The sequence below is a fragment of the Sebastes umbrosus genome, chromosome 21 (genome assembly GCF_015220745.1).
Source record: "Sebastes umbrosus isolate fSebUmb1 chromosome 21, fSebUmb1.pri, whole genome shotgun sequence".
Classification (NCBI taxonomy): domain Eukaryota; kingdom Metazoa; phylum Chordata; class Actinopteri; order Perciformes; family Sebastidae; genus Sebastes; species Sebastes umbrosus.
In genome coordinates, this window is record NC_051289.1 from 8,769,273 (window position 1) to 8,784,065 (window position 14,793).

A 14,793-nucleotide genomic window follows, 5' to 3' on the forward strand; every position below is an offset into this window, starting at 1 on the left:
TATAATAAAATAAAGGCTAGAGGCTAAAAACATTACTGTCTGTCAAAGGAGGATATCAATTTGTTTTTGACGTGGCTCACTAGACAGTAAAACACACAGTCCCTCACTGTTCATCCTGTATATTATAAAGTACGTCTGCAGTCAGCACTCTTGTCCTGAAATGAATGAATAAACGGTCTCCACTTTTCTTACTGTGCTTGCACACACACACAAGCAGGTGCGTGGGGTGTTCCAGTGTTTACGCCAGGGGAGCAACAGAGATGCAGTAATAAGCGCCGATGCGGCAGGAATCTCTTTACACACTCAGCTCCCGGCTGGAGAAAAAGCTCCGTCTCTGATCAGTCCCCCACCAGAGAATCATAACGTCTCTAATCGGCTCACAGAGAAGAGCTGAGGCCTGCCGCTTCATTGGAAAATAAGCTGAGGATTGATCAAGTGAATGTTTCTCCTGACTCCAGACACAAACACAGACAGCTTAATTGAGTTTATTTCAGAGCAGATGGTGTCTGTGCTCCTTCAGTTCTGTTTTAGAGAAGCAAAGGAAGTCTTTAAAGGTGCAATGTGTAACTTTCTGACCACATGCTCCAATCGACTAGAGGTCAGTCCATGCAATGGCAATTTGCAGTCATCAGTTATAAAAAAAAGCCAACTACTAACTAACAACAGGGCAAGAATACGCAAAATTCGACCAAACTGCAGAAACTGATTGAGTGTGGCATCGGCGTATAGTTTACGTTAGCCATCGGTGTGTTTGTGCCGCTAACCGGGGGGCTGTACGTTCTGTGTACGTTTGATAGTTTATTAGATTAAATCCAAAGTGGCAGAAAAGAGAAAACAACAACTAGTATTTTCATTTCGTCCTCACTGCGAAGGGTGAGGTGGGGACGGTGGCTCCGCGAGACGGACCTGAAGTTAGCGGTTAGCTGTAACTACTCCATTCAGCCAGCGCAAATTCCAGCGCCAGGAGTCACAGCGGGCTGGTGCTGGTGGAGTCTAACCTGTGTAACGGCAGCAACAGAAAGTTTGATGATCCGGGCCAGTAGAGTCTGATTGCAGCCGCGGAGGGGAGTTCCTGTTGAGACTGCGTGTACATAAGAAAAGGAGGGTGCCCTTCAGCGGCTGTAATCAGACCCGTCTCGATCCGGCAGGGAGTCGGGGCGTTTATGACAGGAATAAAACCAGTATTGAATGTATTATCCCGAAACTCCATTAAAATTCAGAACTACACTTTGCTCTTGACAAATAGCTGCTGGCTAGTTAAACATTCCTGACACCTGGGTTGTTTGACATCTCAAAACTGCTCATTATGGCTTGTTAGTATTTCAGTCATTTGTGGTAAGTATTTGTATATGTATGCCTTGGGGGTGGAAAAAAAGCTGTTTTACATGATAAAGCTCACTGTTTGCTGTTGGACTTTGTCTCTGAGGGATCAGTTGGTCTTAGTTGGCCCGTGTTTGCTGCTGTACGTTGGGGTCAGCTGTGGTCTGACCTATTTGCTGTTGGAGCTGAGGGCAGAGAGGAACATGGTGGGTGTTGTAGAGTAGCTGTGAGCCTAATAATCATACTGTAGGAACACATTTCTACACTCTCTTACAGTGACTAGAGAAACAGTGAAGTTGAGAGGAAAGGGTTTGGAGGTGGAGGCTCTGAGCCACTGTGTAACACATATATAAGTTGTAAAACCTTTGTTTTATGCCTTTTTAGGCTAATTATAAATGTCACAGACTTTTCTGAAATTTATAACACCCAATTACATACAGACTGACACATAGCTACTGTAAGCTGCTACACTAGTAGACAACTAGAAAGCTCTTGGGATAGGTACATCAGGGTTATTAGTAAAGGTCTGATTTATTAGGATACTTGTCAGCTGACCATGTCGTTGTAGCTCACATGGCAGCACTTTTCCCGCCGCCCGTTCTGCAGATTTATCACTCCAGAGAATTACAGGATCATTTCCAGTTCACGAAGACCTTTGATTAGGACATCCACAACATCGTGATGTATGGACAGCTGTGCCGTAATCACAACTGTTTTTCTCGGAGGGACAGCCTTGAGCAATAACACCGGATGATGAGTTTTCAGTGTAATTCCATATTTTTTCCAGCTGTGCCGCGCCAGCTAAATGAATAAATGGAAGCCCGGCGCTAATGCATTCTCTGCCCTCATTGTCATTGTTGTTGTCACGAAGCGTTGAGTCATTAGTGGATCAGATAGACATTCAGTGGGTTGTTGGCTAGCAGCACCAGCATGCTTGAACCAACTCCAATTTTCCTACTATCTTCTCAGATGTAAATCAGAAATGCACTGTACTAAGCTGAGATTATAACAGAATATTTATAACCCAAGGGCACCCTTACTGTCTATTAAATAATTCATCGCTTGATTCTGTTTATCTTCTTTTCAACTTCTCAACCCCCCCTCTCCTGTCTCTACAGTGGTTTCTCTGACAATCTGATTCAAGACATCATCTACAGCTACCTGGTTTTACCCAATCGTATCACCATCCCACTGGTCGGGGACGTGGAACTGGCCAAGCTACGCTTCCCCATGCCAAAGGTACTAATTCAGCTTGAAGAGGCCATTAAACAGGGGCCTCTTCTAACTGATCGGGTTAGCTCATAAGCTCACCGCATCATGAGGGAATTCATGGTTAGTAGATGAAAGTCCTTGATAGTCTAATCTCATGGGTTCTGTGTGTTTCGTGATTGTTTCTGTAATGAAAAAAAGTAATTATCAAGGTTTTGTAGGAAACTCGCAGCATTAAAACAGAATGAAAAAAGAGCCAAAGCACCAAAAACAAGCATGTCAAGGCTGTATAAATGACCTGTATCCATGGCAACAAGATAAACACTTCAGTGTATTTCACTGCAAGCAGCATCCTTATTGAGGAGATATTATTTTGAGATATTTTAGGCTATAATTACTCTATGCCTTTTGCACTCTTTTCTGGTGATTCTGCCGATTCAGACTTGTGAGTCATGAACCTCATAAGATGATCAGTTGATTAGTGGATTGAAAAATTGATTGGGAAATTAATCAAAAACAATGTTGATAATCCATTTATCATTATTTTAAATAACTTCAGAATTTGATTTTCACAAACCGTCGTTTTGGTCACATGAGGTTGGCACGGGTTACCATGGTTACACGTCTCCAACTGGCAAGAAGGCTCTCAGTACTCAGTACGTCCGAAAAGATACATACTACTGTTTGTTCACACAAAAGTATGTTGAACGATAGTACACATGTTGAGTGTGTAGTGCATAGTATGCGATTTCGGACGAAACCGAAATGGATGTGAATGACATCCGCTGACAGGAATTAAACATGAACCCAAACTGTTTCGTTGCAATTAACAGGATTAACAGATTAATTGACAATGGAAATAATAGTTAATTGCAGCCTTAGTGGAATGGACACTTTATATACACACACACACACACACACACACACACACACACACACACACACAAAATCTAGTTTAAGTGGGAGTTTTTCAGTTCAGGGAAGAAAAGAGTAAAAAAAAAAAAAGTAAAAGTAAGTTAATTACATTTCAAGTGTGCATGCAAACAGATATTTATCACATTTCATCATGATGTACACACAGATTGTCTCTAGCTCTTACAGTCACTAACTGTAATTTAAATAATATCTGTAGGAAATTAAATAAAATGCAAATATTAAATAACATCATTTGATAAATTTGGTTTCTACCTAACCCTAGTAATAAGCCCCAGTTTCCTCTTGCGTTGCCTCATGATACCCAGTAGGTAATATCACATCCTATCAACTCCACTGTGGCCTCGAAGTGTCAGAAGTTGCTATTTCAGAGTGGCTCCCCTTAACGCCGTGCTCTGCGTGTCTCCACAGGGAGTCCTGAGGATTCACTTCTTGGAGGCTCAGGATCTGGAAGGGAAGGACACATTTCTAGGAGGGCTGATCAAGGGCAAGTCTGACCCGTACGGCGTCCTGCAGATCGGCAACCAGCTGTTCCAGAGCAAGGCGGTGAAGGAGACCCTCCATCCCAAATGGAACGAAGTTTACGAGGTGACAAGCTTGGGACGTCTCCTGGAGTAGGAAACGTTTATAACAGTGCAGTTTGAGTAATATTATCATTTGTGAACAATGTAAACAAGTGTATTCTCCCAACCTGCATCAACATAGGTTATCTGTCTTTTGAACAAGCATTAACGTGTCCTTGTCTTCATCAGGCTTTGGTGTACGAGCACTCAGGGCAACACCTGGAGATTGAGCTGTTTGACGAGGATCCTGATAAAGATGATTTCCTGGGAAGGTGAGTTTCATATTACTGCATACTGGGGTCCCTAAACAGTCTTGGAATTACAGAGATCACTGTAAAGCTGAGACTCTTGTGGATCAAATGAGCCCAATTGTATTCATGTGTGATGGTATTAGTCCCCGCAGAAGCCATTTCATTGTAGTGAGACCATTTATTTTAATTTGACCTCACTGTATAAAATATCCTCTAGGATAATCACAGCCTCATGAAACTTTACAGCCACACTCTAAAGACCTAGAGCATTCAGAGGATGGATGGCTTTCCTAGCTAGATTGACAATAAGGAGGTTTCTGAGTAGTTTCCAGGACAAAAGTGCTCGCCATCCAATCACCGAAAAATGCAATTCTTGCAGAAATCTCCAAATATCAAAAGTTTTTGACACCAAATCACAGCATGGCTTTTTCTATGGTGTTCCTCAAGGTCTTGGTGTCTTAATGTGCTATTTTGGAGGGATTATTGATCAGTTTTATCAATTTACGAGAATTGACGAAATCTGTGTAACAAATGGTGTCAACCCAAAAAATTGCTGCAACAATTTACGAGATATAATAAAGCATGGGAATGACCATCATAAAGAACAACTTGACACACAGTGCTGAGCTGCATCTCAAATTAATCTTCAGGTTTCCAGCTTTCAGATGATGTACACCCCTTCTATGTGACGAATACTGTTGACTATTTATCTACCCCTGAACATCCCCTGTCCCCAACCCCTTCCTCTCCAAAAAAAGGGGAGGAATGATAAGAAGTTATGTAAAGTAAACATGTGATTTTCCAGAACGTCAGTACTGGTGTTTACAAGAAAATCAAAAAGCATCGAAGAGCAGTATGTAAGCCGTTCAGAAGCTGAACGCACGCAACATCATCCAAGGGTTTTTACAGTCTTAATTGGCATCAATGGACTAATAGTATTTCTTTAGTCCACAAATTTAATAATCCAATCATTGTAATTGTTCTAAAACTGATTATATGATATTCATGGGTTGTTTTTATGTTCCTCAAATTTAAAACTTGTGTTTCTTTGCGTTGGACAAACAATCTGTGGACTGTGAAAACAAGATGTTTTTTTTCTTATCTTGGTAAGAAGAGTGCTCTCCACTCGTAAAATGTTCTCTTACCTAAGAGAAGAGCAAAAATAAGAAAACACACAGACATCAATGCGTCAAAGTCGTGGATACGAACAAAAATAAGAGGAAATCCGTTAGTATATCACTTCCTGCATGAGGCCCATAGTGTCCTAAACAACCGTGTTGAGACCTGAGGGGACGGTGTGATGTGTCTAGTGCTAGTAGACATCAGTTAAGGTAAAGAAGAGGTGCTATCCCGCTCTCATAGCTCAAGGGCAAAGTCAATTGATTGTGGCCCAAGGCTGTAACACTACACCAGACCATGACAACACAAAGCAGCCAATCGATGACTCTGCTCAGATTAATCGGTGTGATTTCTCTGCTTACTGTTTTAGTAATTATTATTTGTCATTATTCACAGCCTGATGATCGATATGACTGAGCTGCACAAGGAACAGAAGGTTGATGAGGTAAAACAATCTCTATGGCTCAATTATAATACTCATTTCATTTTCATTTGTTTAGAGATTACACATTATACATCTTAAAGGAGGTTTTTAGGGTAATTTATTAGCCGTAAATCAATAGTTTGGTCCCTTCATTGATGTGTTTTTGTTACTCCGTTGCAGTGGTTTGACCTGGAAGAAGCTCCCACTGGAAAACTCCACTTAAAACTGGAGTGGCTGTCTCTGCTCTCCACTCCTGACAAGTTGGACCAGGTACCACACTGAAACAAACAAACTCTTTTTGCTTTAACAGTCTGTCGTCTATCTCTGTGGTGACTGGTCTTTTTCTGTCTTTCCTGTCCAATCAGGTGCTGCGAAGTGTTCGAGCAGACAGGAGCCTGGCCAATGATGGACTGTCGTCAGCGCTGCTGGTGGTCTTCCTGGACACAGCGAAGAACCTGCCTGTAAGATACTGCAATGTTCACTTTATTCTGATATTATAGCTTGTGGTAATATAGCACTAGGGCTGTGTCCAAAATCACTCACCACTCACTATATAGTGGACTATGTAGTGAGTTTGCCATTTTGTAGTGACTGTATATTGATAATTATTATACCCTTTAGGCTATAGTGTACTCAAAGTGTCCCACAATGCATTGTCAAAATTAGTGGACAATGATGGTCACTAAGCAGGCACTGTATACCATCATGCATAACGCTGAAGGAAAAATGGTAGATGTATTGTATTTATTCATTTGGGAAAATATGCTTATAGGGAATGGGAATCACGGTAGCATACGGAGCTACAGTAGACTGTCATTATCTCTCAGCGGTCTATTCAGCTGCGATCTGTTAGTCGTTCATCATAAGAAATGTATTAAGTACGTGCAAAAGACCCATATACAGAGAAGCTGACAGAGGCAAAGGGGTCATATATTACAAAATTGAAGTTAGTTTATGATATCCCTCCTTATGAGTTAGGACGACCTTGACAGTTTGGCACCCATTACAGTCACTGATTTGACGCTGTTTTGGCATTAGTGAAAACCTGTCAGCAGTTCAAAATACGTAAATCTTTGGAGGCCGATGTCGATTTACGACATGACCTTCAGATCTACAAGCCAAATGCCAACTACATAATCATCCAGAAAAGACAAGCTAATGTTATGCTAACTGAATACTCATAAAACGTCAGCTAAGACTGCATATTTAATCTACTGGTATCTTGCAAAATGAAACCCATAACGTTAGCCTACCTTTGTGTCTTACTGTATACTATATATACTACAATTCGGCTTTTGAATCGTATTCACTGTGCAGTGTTTTGTGTGATCTTTGACACTTGCAGTCTTACACTTTACCCTCCAAAAATGGCGAACTTGTTGTCGGTGACGTCACATTCCTATTCCCTATTGCCCCCACATTGACAACGGCTGCTTTACTCCTTCGGTTCTTACCTTTCACAGTAAAAGCCCTAGACATATACGCTGCATCACTGCTTACCAGGGGGAACTTAAATTCACTCAGAGCATTTCGCTAAGAGGCAACTCAACAATTATGGATGCTCTACCAGCCGACGTTGATCTAGTACGTTTTAATTGCGTCTTTTAATTGACTTGAGTAGAGTCCAAAAGTGTTTTTTCATTTTGCTGCTGAGCTCACTATATAGTCCTCTACATAGAACTCCCTGGATAGTGGGTAGTGAGTCGTGAATGATTTCAGACACAGCCTAGGCTTCTTGTTTCCCACCCTAAACACACACACCACATTTAGCAACACTCTGAACCAGTTTAGTAAGAAATACCAGTGTTGCACACTTGTTTAAATAAGGATTATTGGTCAGTGTGTTACCATAATGCTTTGTGCTTTCTATGTTCTTTGGAATTTGGTTTTCACTCTGACCTCCAGGTGAACCTCACAACCAGGGCAGGTTGTTTATCGTTTCCTTCATCATCTTAGCTACTACTAACCCAGCCATAAAAGCAACAACTGGTTAAAATGGATGTAGCCTCCAGCTCCAAACGGCTCAATATGTTTTTAACAAGTTTTAATGATCAGGTCACTACACCGCAGGGATTCTGTCTTATGTCAATATTTTTGTAGCTGTAAACCTTGAAACTTCTCAGGACCCTTGTACCTAATGTATCTAATACGATTTGAAAGCTTTCATTGCACCAAATGTGCCACCCGTAACCTGTAAAGAACCATCAATTACAAAATAACACTTTATTTTTAGCCATCTCAGTCCTCATAACTCCACCTTTTTTTTCTCTTTCCTCTTCACCCAAGAGCGTCTTCACAGGCAGCTTAGGCTGCGGGAACTTAAGTGAGAGAAGAGCGTCGGGTCTAGTCTTTTGTGAGAGCAATACGTCAGAGTATAAAACAATATTTGTGAGTCCCCCAGTGCGTTTGCATCCTGATAGTGTCCGCATTAGCGGTGTGCAATGACGTGGGTTGAACAGTAAAAACCCTGCATCTTCAAGCATGTGTTAGCTGCACGGTTTTATTATAATGTCTGATGAAAATTACCCCGAGTGCCCAATAACCATTAACATAAAGCAGACATTTCAAGACGGAGGACTCGGCTATGCCAGGTTGTTAGTCATATGCATATTCCGCTAAATCAGATGGTTAGTTCAAGGCTGAAATATAAGATATCTGCAGCACAAAAAGCTCGCTGGCGTCATGATCTTCGTCTGTATTAGTGAGCCAATTAATTTGAAGCTGCACAGATACAGAAAGCCTGTAGCTTGTTAAAAATGTGTCTCAAAGTAGCTCCAACGAACCTCCCCTGAAGGAAACACCCTCATTATTCTGACTTGTGTTTTCATTGTTAGGTCTCTGCACTGTCAACATATCAGCCCTCACGCTGCTTTTTATTTATTATCACCCATATCATCCATGTTTTGGCTCATTTCAACATGTTTTTCTGGGTTTGTCCTCATGTCCTCTCTAAACCATACTCAACCCCACCCGTCCTACTAACTGTGGGTGTGATTTTCTCCCCCAAATCTCCCTGTGGCTTAAAGAGCAACCTGTCAGATTTCACCTATGACGGGTTGAAGCAAGTCTCAGTCTTTAAGGCCCTGAAGGTAACGTGGGAAAAATGGTTTGCATGAACAGATCACACCCTGTGTCTCATCCGTGTTATCCGTCTTTGTGCACCATCCAACGTCATGTGACTGTGATGATTATCAAACAAGCAGAGTGAATTATTTTTTTGTCAATGTGCATGAAGATGGATGGTCTGCTGTACACTCTTTTCTTTCTTATTTGTAATGATACAGGATTTTCCACTTTTCCTAACTCGTGATCTTGCATGCAAAAGTATAATATTGCACTCAATTTTTTTCAATCTGTTCTATTCTGTCTTCAATCTTTGTGGTTGATTGAAACTGTGGCCACTTTTGCAGCTTTCATATTAGAAGAGATATTGTCATTCTGCCCGTCCAACATGTGCTCATTTTTTCTTGCATTGTGAAAGTGAATCCGGTCAAAGGTTTGCAACAGCAAACCTGCAGCGCAACCTAATCTAATCGAGAACTTGATGTTGGAACTTATGGTATGGAGCAGGAAGTCGTGCTCGCCGGGCCAGCAGTTCTGCATTTCTTAAAAATAGAGGGAAATCTGCTGCTGCATAGTTGTTTGTTGCCTTCAATATCTCCATGATGTTTCCCATTGTCACACATGCAGTGGCACTCCCTCAGTGCAACATCATGGTGAAACACTCTGCAGCATTGTGCTTCAGCTTCATTGAGCATTGTAGGGCAACTGGAGTACAAATACTTCCAGTTTGCTTCTTTTTTTATCCTGACTGCAGTGGTGCTGCTACCTGGCTGGGCTGGCTGTTAGCGAGGTGACAGACTGAGCCTCTGCATCTCTGTATATGAAGATGGACGACATGACAGCTCCCCAAAAGTGAAGCCAAAACATCTCGATTGCCCCCTGGTGGCTGGCTGCAGTATAGGTCATAAATCCCACCTCATTCATGTTAGCGGATGGCACATGTCACAGTCAAAGTACACAAAATTACATATACATATACATACACAAATATATTTTTCCCAAAGATAGTTTCTGTCGTTTTAGGTTTGGTTATAATTAGTTATTTGATGCTCTAAAAAGGGGGTGAGACGTCATGATTGACAGCTGCTCTGAGTGAAGTACTCACGAGATCAGTACGAGAGAGGAGATGTAAGTTTAACTTTCCATAACTGTCACCAGTCTGTGTAATAGAACATGGGTCAATTTGATCATAAATGTAGTTATGGAGATATTATGGTGAGTTGTTGTGTCTTTATAGTCAAACAGCTACCGCGGTGCAGACGTAACAGCTAGGTGGCTCATGCTAGCAAGCTGTGGCCGTGCTCTGCTCGTGATTGGCTCGGGCGGATGTGTGTGTGGGCGGGACCACGATACTGCAGCTCCAGCCGCCCGATCACTACTGCGCAGACTCTGGCTCCAAATGACGTCAAAATCTTAAGATGGCAGCTGACATCAGAATAAAGATTTAGAGAACATTGGCACATTTTCTGGATGTAGACATGTCTGTAATTTTTGAGAATGCACACACAATGAGGTGCACACCAGTGTGAGATTTGGTATAAGTCAATCAAAAATAATTGCACAGATTGCACAACGCTTCTCGACACACTGCGCTGTATACTTTAAAAGTTGTCAGCTTGCTTGTTTTCACCAACTTGATGAAGACAAGATGTCACGTCATGTCACCACAATGGAAATATGTGGAAATAAGAATAAGAAATAATTCGGATAAGGAAAAACTCCACTAACAAAAACTTACACAAGGGAAAAACCTCAAGAAGAGCAGTGACTCCTCTTCCTGAACAGACAATAGGTGTTGTTTATACACGATAGACAAAAGTAGCAGTTATAGAATTATAACACAGAGACACATAATGATATTTTTAGGCAAATTAAGTACAAACATATCATATTGATAATGTGAAACCCTATTCTTATTTAAGTTTTTTGTACTAAGTCCCATCTCAGTTCAAGTCGTAGCATATCAGAGTGTGGGATTGTGTTCATCAGCCTGAATCTACAATGTGGAGTTTAATTCTAACAATGGTGAGAAATAGATGTCAAATTTAAGCACCATCCTCAAGAGAAAGGACGGGTTTAACAAGTAAGTTAAGACTTTCCCCCCTGGCTCGCACACATATGCAGGGTATTATTATTCTGTAAGGAGCACTGAATAATATTTAGCTGTCAAAACCCAGCATGCTAAATTTAGAAAGCAGAGGAGACAAAGCCTGGCAGTCTCCTTGGTAGCCTCTCTCTGCCTGCAGCCCTGTTCTTCCCCCTTTTGAACTACAGGCTCTTTCACCATTGTGTGCTGTGTGATACGGAGTCTCCACAAGCTAATGTTTGAGTCTGAGTGTGATTATGTTGTCCGTTGCTGATGCATTGTGTGTCACAGTGAGGAGAATCAGCTAACACCTTTCTCTCTGATTCTCTAACAGTCGGGAAAGAAGAGTAGCAGTGAGCCCTGTCCTTTTGTCCAATTCACTGTTGGACACAAAACACTTGAGAGCAAGGTAAGCGTCCCTTAAGATTGTCAGATGTTGTCCTTTCATTATGAGAAGAAAAACTTAACCTCTGGAGGTGATTTTTAGCATCTGAATACAGCCGTTATATTTACCACAATGTGTCTCACATTCTTACACACAAAGACGTATTGAAGTCTAACAGCCAGCACTTCTCATTCTTTAACCGTCTCTCCATGGAGCTACAAAATATTTCCCTCTGGCTGTGGTATTAAAAAAGAGATGAACTGAAAATTGTTGTACTAGAAAATAAAATGTGTTATTATAACCTCCAACACACCATTAAGTGTCAGCTATAGAGCTTCTTCACTGACATTTAATGTGTTTACCAGCTGTTTCTCTTGAAAAAACACTTACTGTAAGTGGACAAGTTAACATGAACTTCAATAGAGTCATCATATTTTTTAAATCAAAATCATTTTTATTGAGGTTTTGCAGGACATAACAAAAGTGCAGCGCTGTTCGGTCATTAAAGAGAAATCATCCTCCATTATTTGATTTTTATATAATTTTTTTCTCTCATTTATTATTTTATTTTCTGTTTATTTACTTTTTTAATTATTTTATTTTATTACTATTATTATTTGTTTTTCTTCTTTTGTATTTATTTATTTGTATTTATTCTTTTATTTATTTGTTCCTTTCGTAACGTGGGGTGTGGGGGGGGAAGGGGTGGTCCTTTTTCTGTTTTTATTTCATGTCACGGACACAGATGACCTTTGCCATGTCTGCAAGAAACCCAATAAAAAAAGAGAAATGAGGGACAGTTATGAGTATATATCAACAGCAACTGGAACCGATGCCAACATATAAATAAATCAAAACAAAGGATGTATGCTGTCATCATATTTTTAAGTCCCTGAACATTAAATCACGGGACTATAGGATCATAAAATCCATTAGGTTCATGTTGTGGCCATCAGTTTTCATTCGTTCAACTTTGTTTCTGAGAAATCATGTCTCGGCCGCCGTTGCTATGGAGAAGAAGCAGAAGACATTTTTACATGTCACAGTAGGAAAAGCAGTAGGTAAATAATGAAATTAATGATTTCAGGTTCCTGGTATTGTGCATGCTGTCGCTCTTTACTGGAACACTTGAACAGAATGGAGCCATTGTTAGTGTTATTAGTAACACCTGTGCTTTTCCTGCTACGACAAGTCAAAAAGTCTGCTGTGAGAAAGGCCTATTAGAGCTGTAGTAAATTCAAAATGTTCCGTCGTTGCAGATGGGAAGAAAACAGGGTGCCATAGTTGCTGAATTTATCCAAAATTGACCCAGACTCCAAAAGTGCTGCAGATTGTGTTATTAGTTTTGTCAACACCATAATCAGCCTTCGCCCGCCATGTAACAAAAAAGTTCTGTGCTTCTTGCTGAAATGCACCTTGGGAGTCGTTTTTAACTTTTTAGTCACTTTTTTTTTTAAAGTACCAGATATTTTCTAACCCAGTTTTTAGCACTAATAATTCAACCGGGAGAATTTCATACACATCCTACACTAGAGAAAAATAAATGGAAGTTTTACTTCCAGACCAGCAGCACCCGAAATAGCTCCTCTCACTTCACAAGAGTGAGTGGTGTCAATCAGTCTGCTGATGCTGGCCTTAAAGGAGGTCTAATCCGGGTGACTGACATGGCTGTAAAAACTCCTCGGTCACCTCCTTGCCTGCACTATGCTATGTTTAGGATTGTTGTCCTGCTATATTGTTCTAAAATTAGGCGACTCTGTATGTAAGAAAAGGCTACACCATTCAATCAACATGGAGGTGGGCATCCACAAACACCCTTACAACTAAAAAACCCACTTTAACCTCATAGTTGTTCCATTTAAAATCCAATTTGCTTAATAACAGCACCAAAACTATGAAAAGCCAATCACTGTCCTAATTCTATTGGTCATAGAAATGAATCTTGTGGGGAAAGTGACTAATTGATAGTCAATTATGAAAATAAACAGAGCTAATTAGAGGTTTAAAACAACATTAGAACTCTAGAAATGAAGATTATGAAATATTAAAAATAAAAGCATATACTTTATGTAAGGTGTGCAGAAATATCAGATACAAACAATTAAGGGAAAATAAGTAAAATATACAAAAAATAACCAAATCATGCAATAAAAATATATAATATTTAGTTAATAGCATCATGCTGACAGTATTAGTAAGTTATTAGTGATATTAGGATTCAACATTCAAGTTAGAAATACAACTCGTTCTAATGACAGAAGGCACCATTGACGGATGTCTCCCGGTGAATTGTGTTGTTAATTAGCTCCTCTCAAGTGTCTTCTAATTAACGACTAACAAAGGACTACCTGTCTGCCCATAAAGATCCGGTACAAGACCAAGGAGCCTCTGTGGGAGGACTGCTTCTCATTCTTTGTTCACAATCCCAGGAGGCAGGAGCTCGAGCTGCAGGTAAAGCTTTATAACCCAACCACTCCTTTATAATTGTCACGAATGTATGGAAGTAGCCGTCTCGTGTTAAAGCAGATCTTTCTATTTAATGCACAGGTAAAAGATGACAAGCACAAATGCATCCTGGGTAATTTGACGGTGCCTTTGAGCGGCCTGTTGGCGGAGGAGGACATGACGCTGACTCAGTGCTTTCCCCTCAAGAACTCGGGGCCCAGCTCCACCATTAAACTGAAGATGGCCCTGAGGGTAAAGATGAACTGCATCACTGCTCTCTGTCTCTGTGCGTTGTTAGTGATGTAAGACCAGAACAGATGTTCACGATCTGCTGATTCAAACAGAAGGGATTGTGAGACGGCTGCATACTGAGTGGCATCTGAACTAATGTTCTGGTGAAGCACAGTGTTGCAGTGTCAACAATAAGAGGAAAATTATTTATTGAACAGTCTTAACAGCTTATGATCTCAGCTCAATACTAATTTGGCTTCGTTACTGTTGCTGCACCTGGCTGTTTCAAGGTTTCTTCAACAGGCTCATAGAATACTAACGGTGGCAGATTTAACTTTCAAATTTATACTGAATACTTGAAAAAATGAATTCTTGACTCCAGACAGGGGTGAAAAGAAGCATTGTTCTCATTTCTAGCTCAGAACTGTTGATTTTGTCAACTGTCCCTGACAGAGACTTTATTTAGAGTGAACAAATACATTTATTACATTGTGCACAGTACAGTTAGAATTGTGGCGATTAAACCCCATCGTGATGTAGTCGTATTTAGGGTGTAGTGATGCCGTGGTTAGTACAGGAGTCTAGACACTGGTGGTGGTGATGAGAATAGCTGGAGAGCTGGATAATGGGATGTAGAGCGGCACCTTTGATGAGCTCAGTGGAAGGAAAGTTGGGCACTGGATTTGATGAAGACTGGAGGTGAAAGGGGAGGAGGAGGAAGAGGGAGAACTGACAGCAGAGAGGAGAACATTTTTTAAAGTTTG

The 14,793-nt window shown here is 40.7% G+C and overlaps 1 protein-coding gene across 3 annotated transcripts in view; it reads left to right on the forward strand.

Annotated features, from left to right (window-relative positions):
* The window catches only part of esyt2b (extended synaptotagmin-like protein 2b), a 40,401-nt gene that overhangs the window by 20,363 nt on the left and 5,245 nt on the right, over positions 1 to 14,793 (forward strand). Inside the window, exons 8-17 of one of the 3 annotated variants that reach the window (XM_037757105.1) lie at positions 2,439 to 2,559; positions 3,874 to 4,050; positions 4,215 to 4,297; positions 5,792 to 5,840; positions 6,000 to 6,089; positions 6,185 to 6,280; positions 8,106 to 8,207; positions 11,303 to 11,377; positions 13,718 to 13,804; positions 13,901 to 14,050. In XM_037757105.1, coding sequence (XP_037613033.1) covers positions 2,439 to 2,559; positions 3,874 to 4,050; positions 4,215 to 4,297; positions 5,792 to 5,840; positions 6,000 to 6,089; positions 6,185 to 6,280; positions 8,106 to 8,207; positions 11,303 to 11,377; positions 13,718 to 13,804; positions 13,901 to 14,050 — 1,030 coding nt within the window. Of the gene's footprint in view, positions 1 to 2,438; positions 2,560 to 3,873; positions 4,051 to 4,214; positions 4,298 to 5,791; positions 5,841 to 5,999; positions 6,090 to 6,184; positions 6,281 to 8,105; positions 8,208 to 8,845; positions 8,909 to 11,302; positions 11,378 to 13,717; positions 13,805 to 13,900; positions 14,051 to 14,793 lie in introns of all 3 variants that reach the window. The other 2 variants (XM_037757106.1, XM_037757107.1) reach the window with 2 other exon arrangements.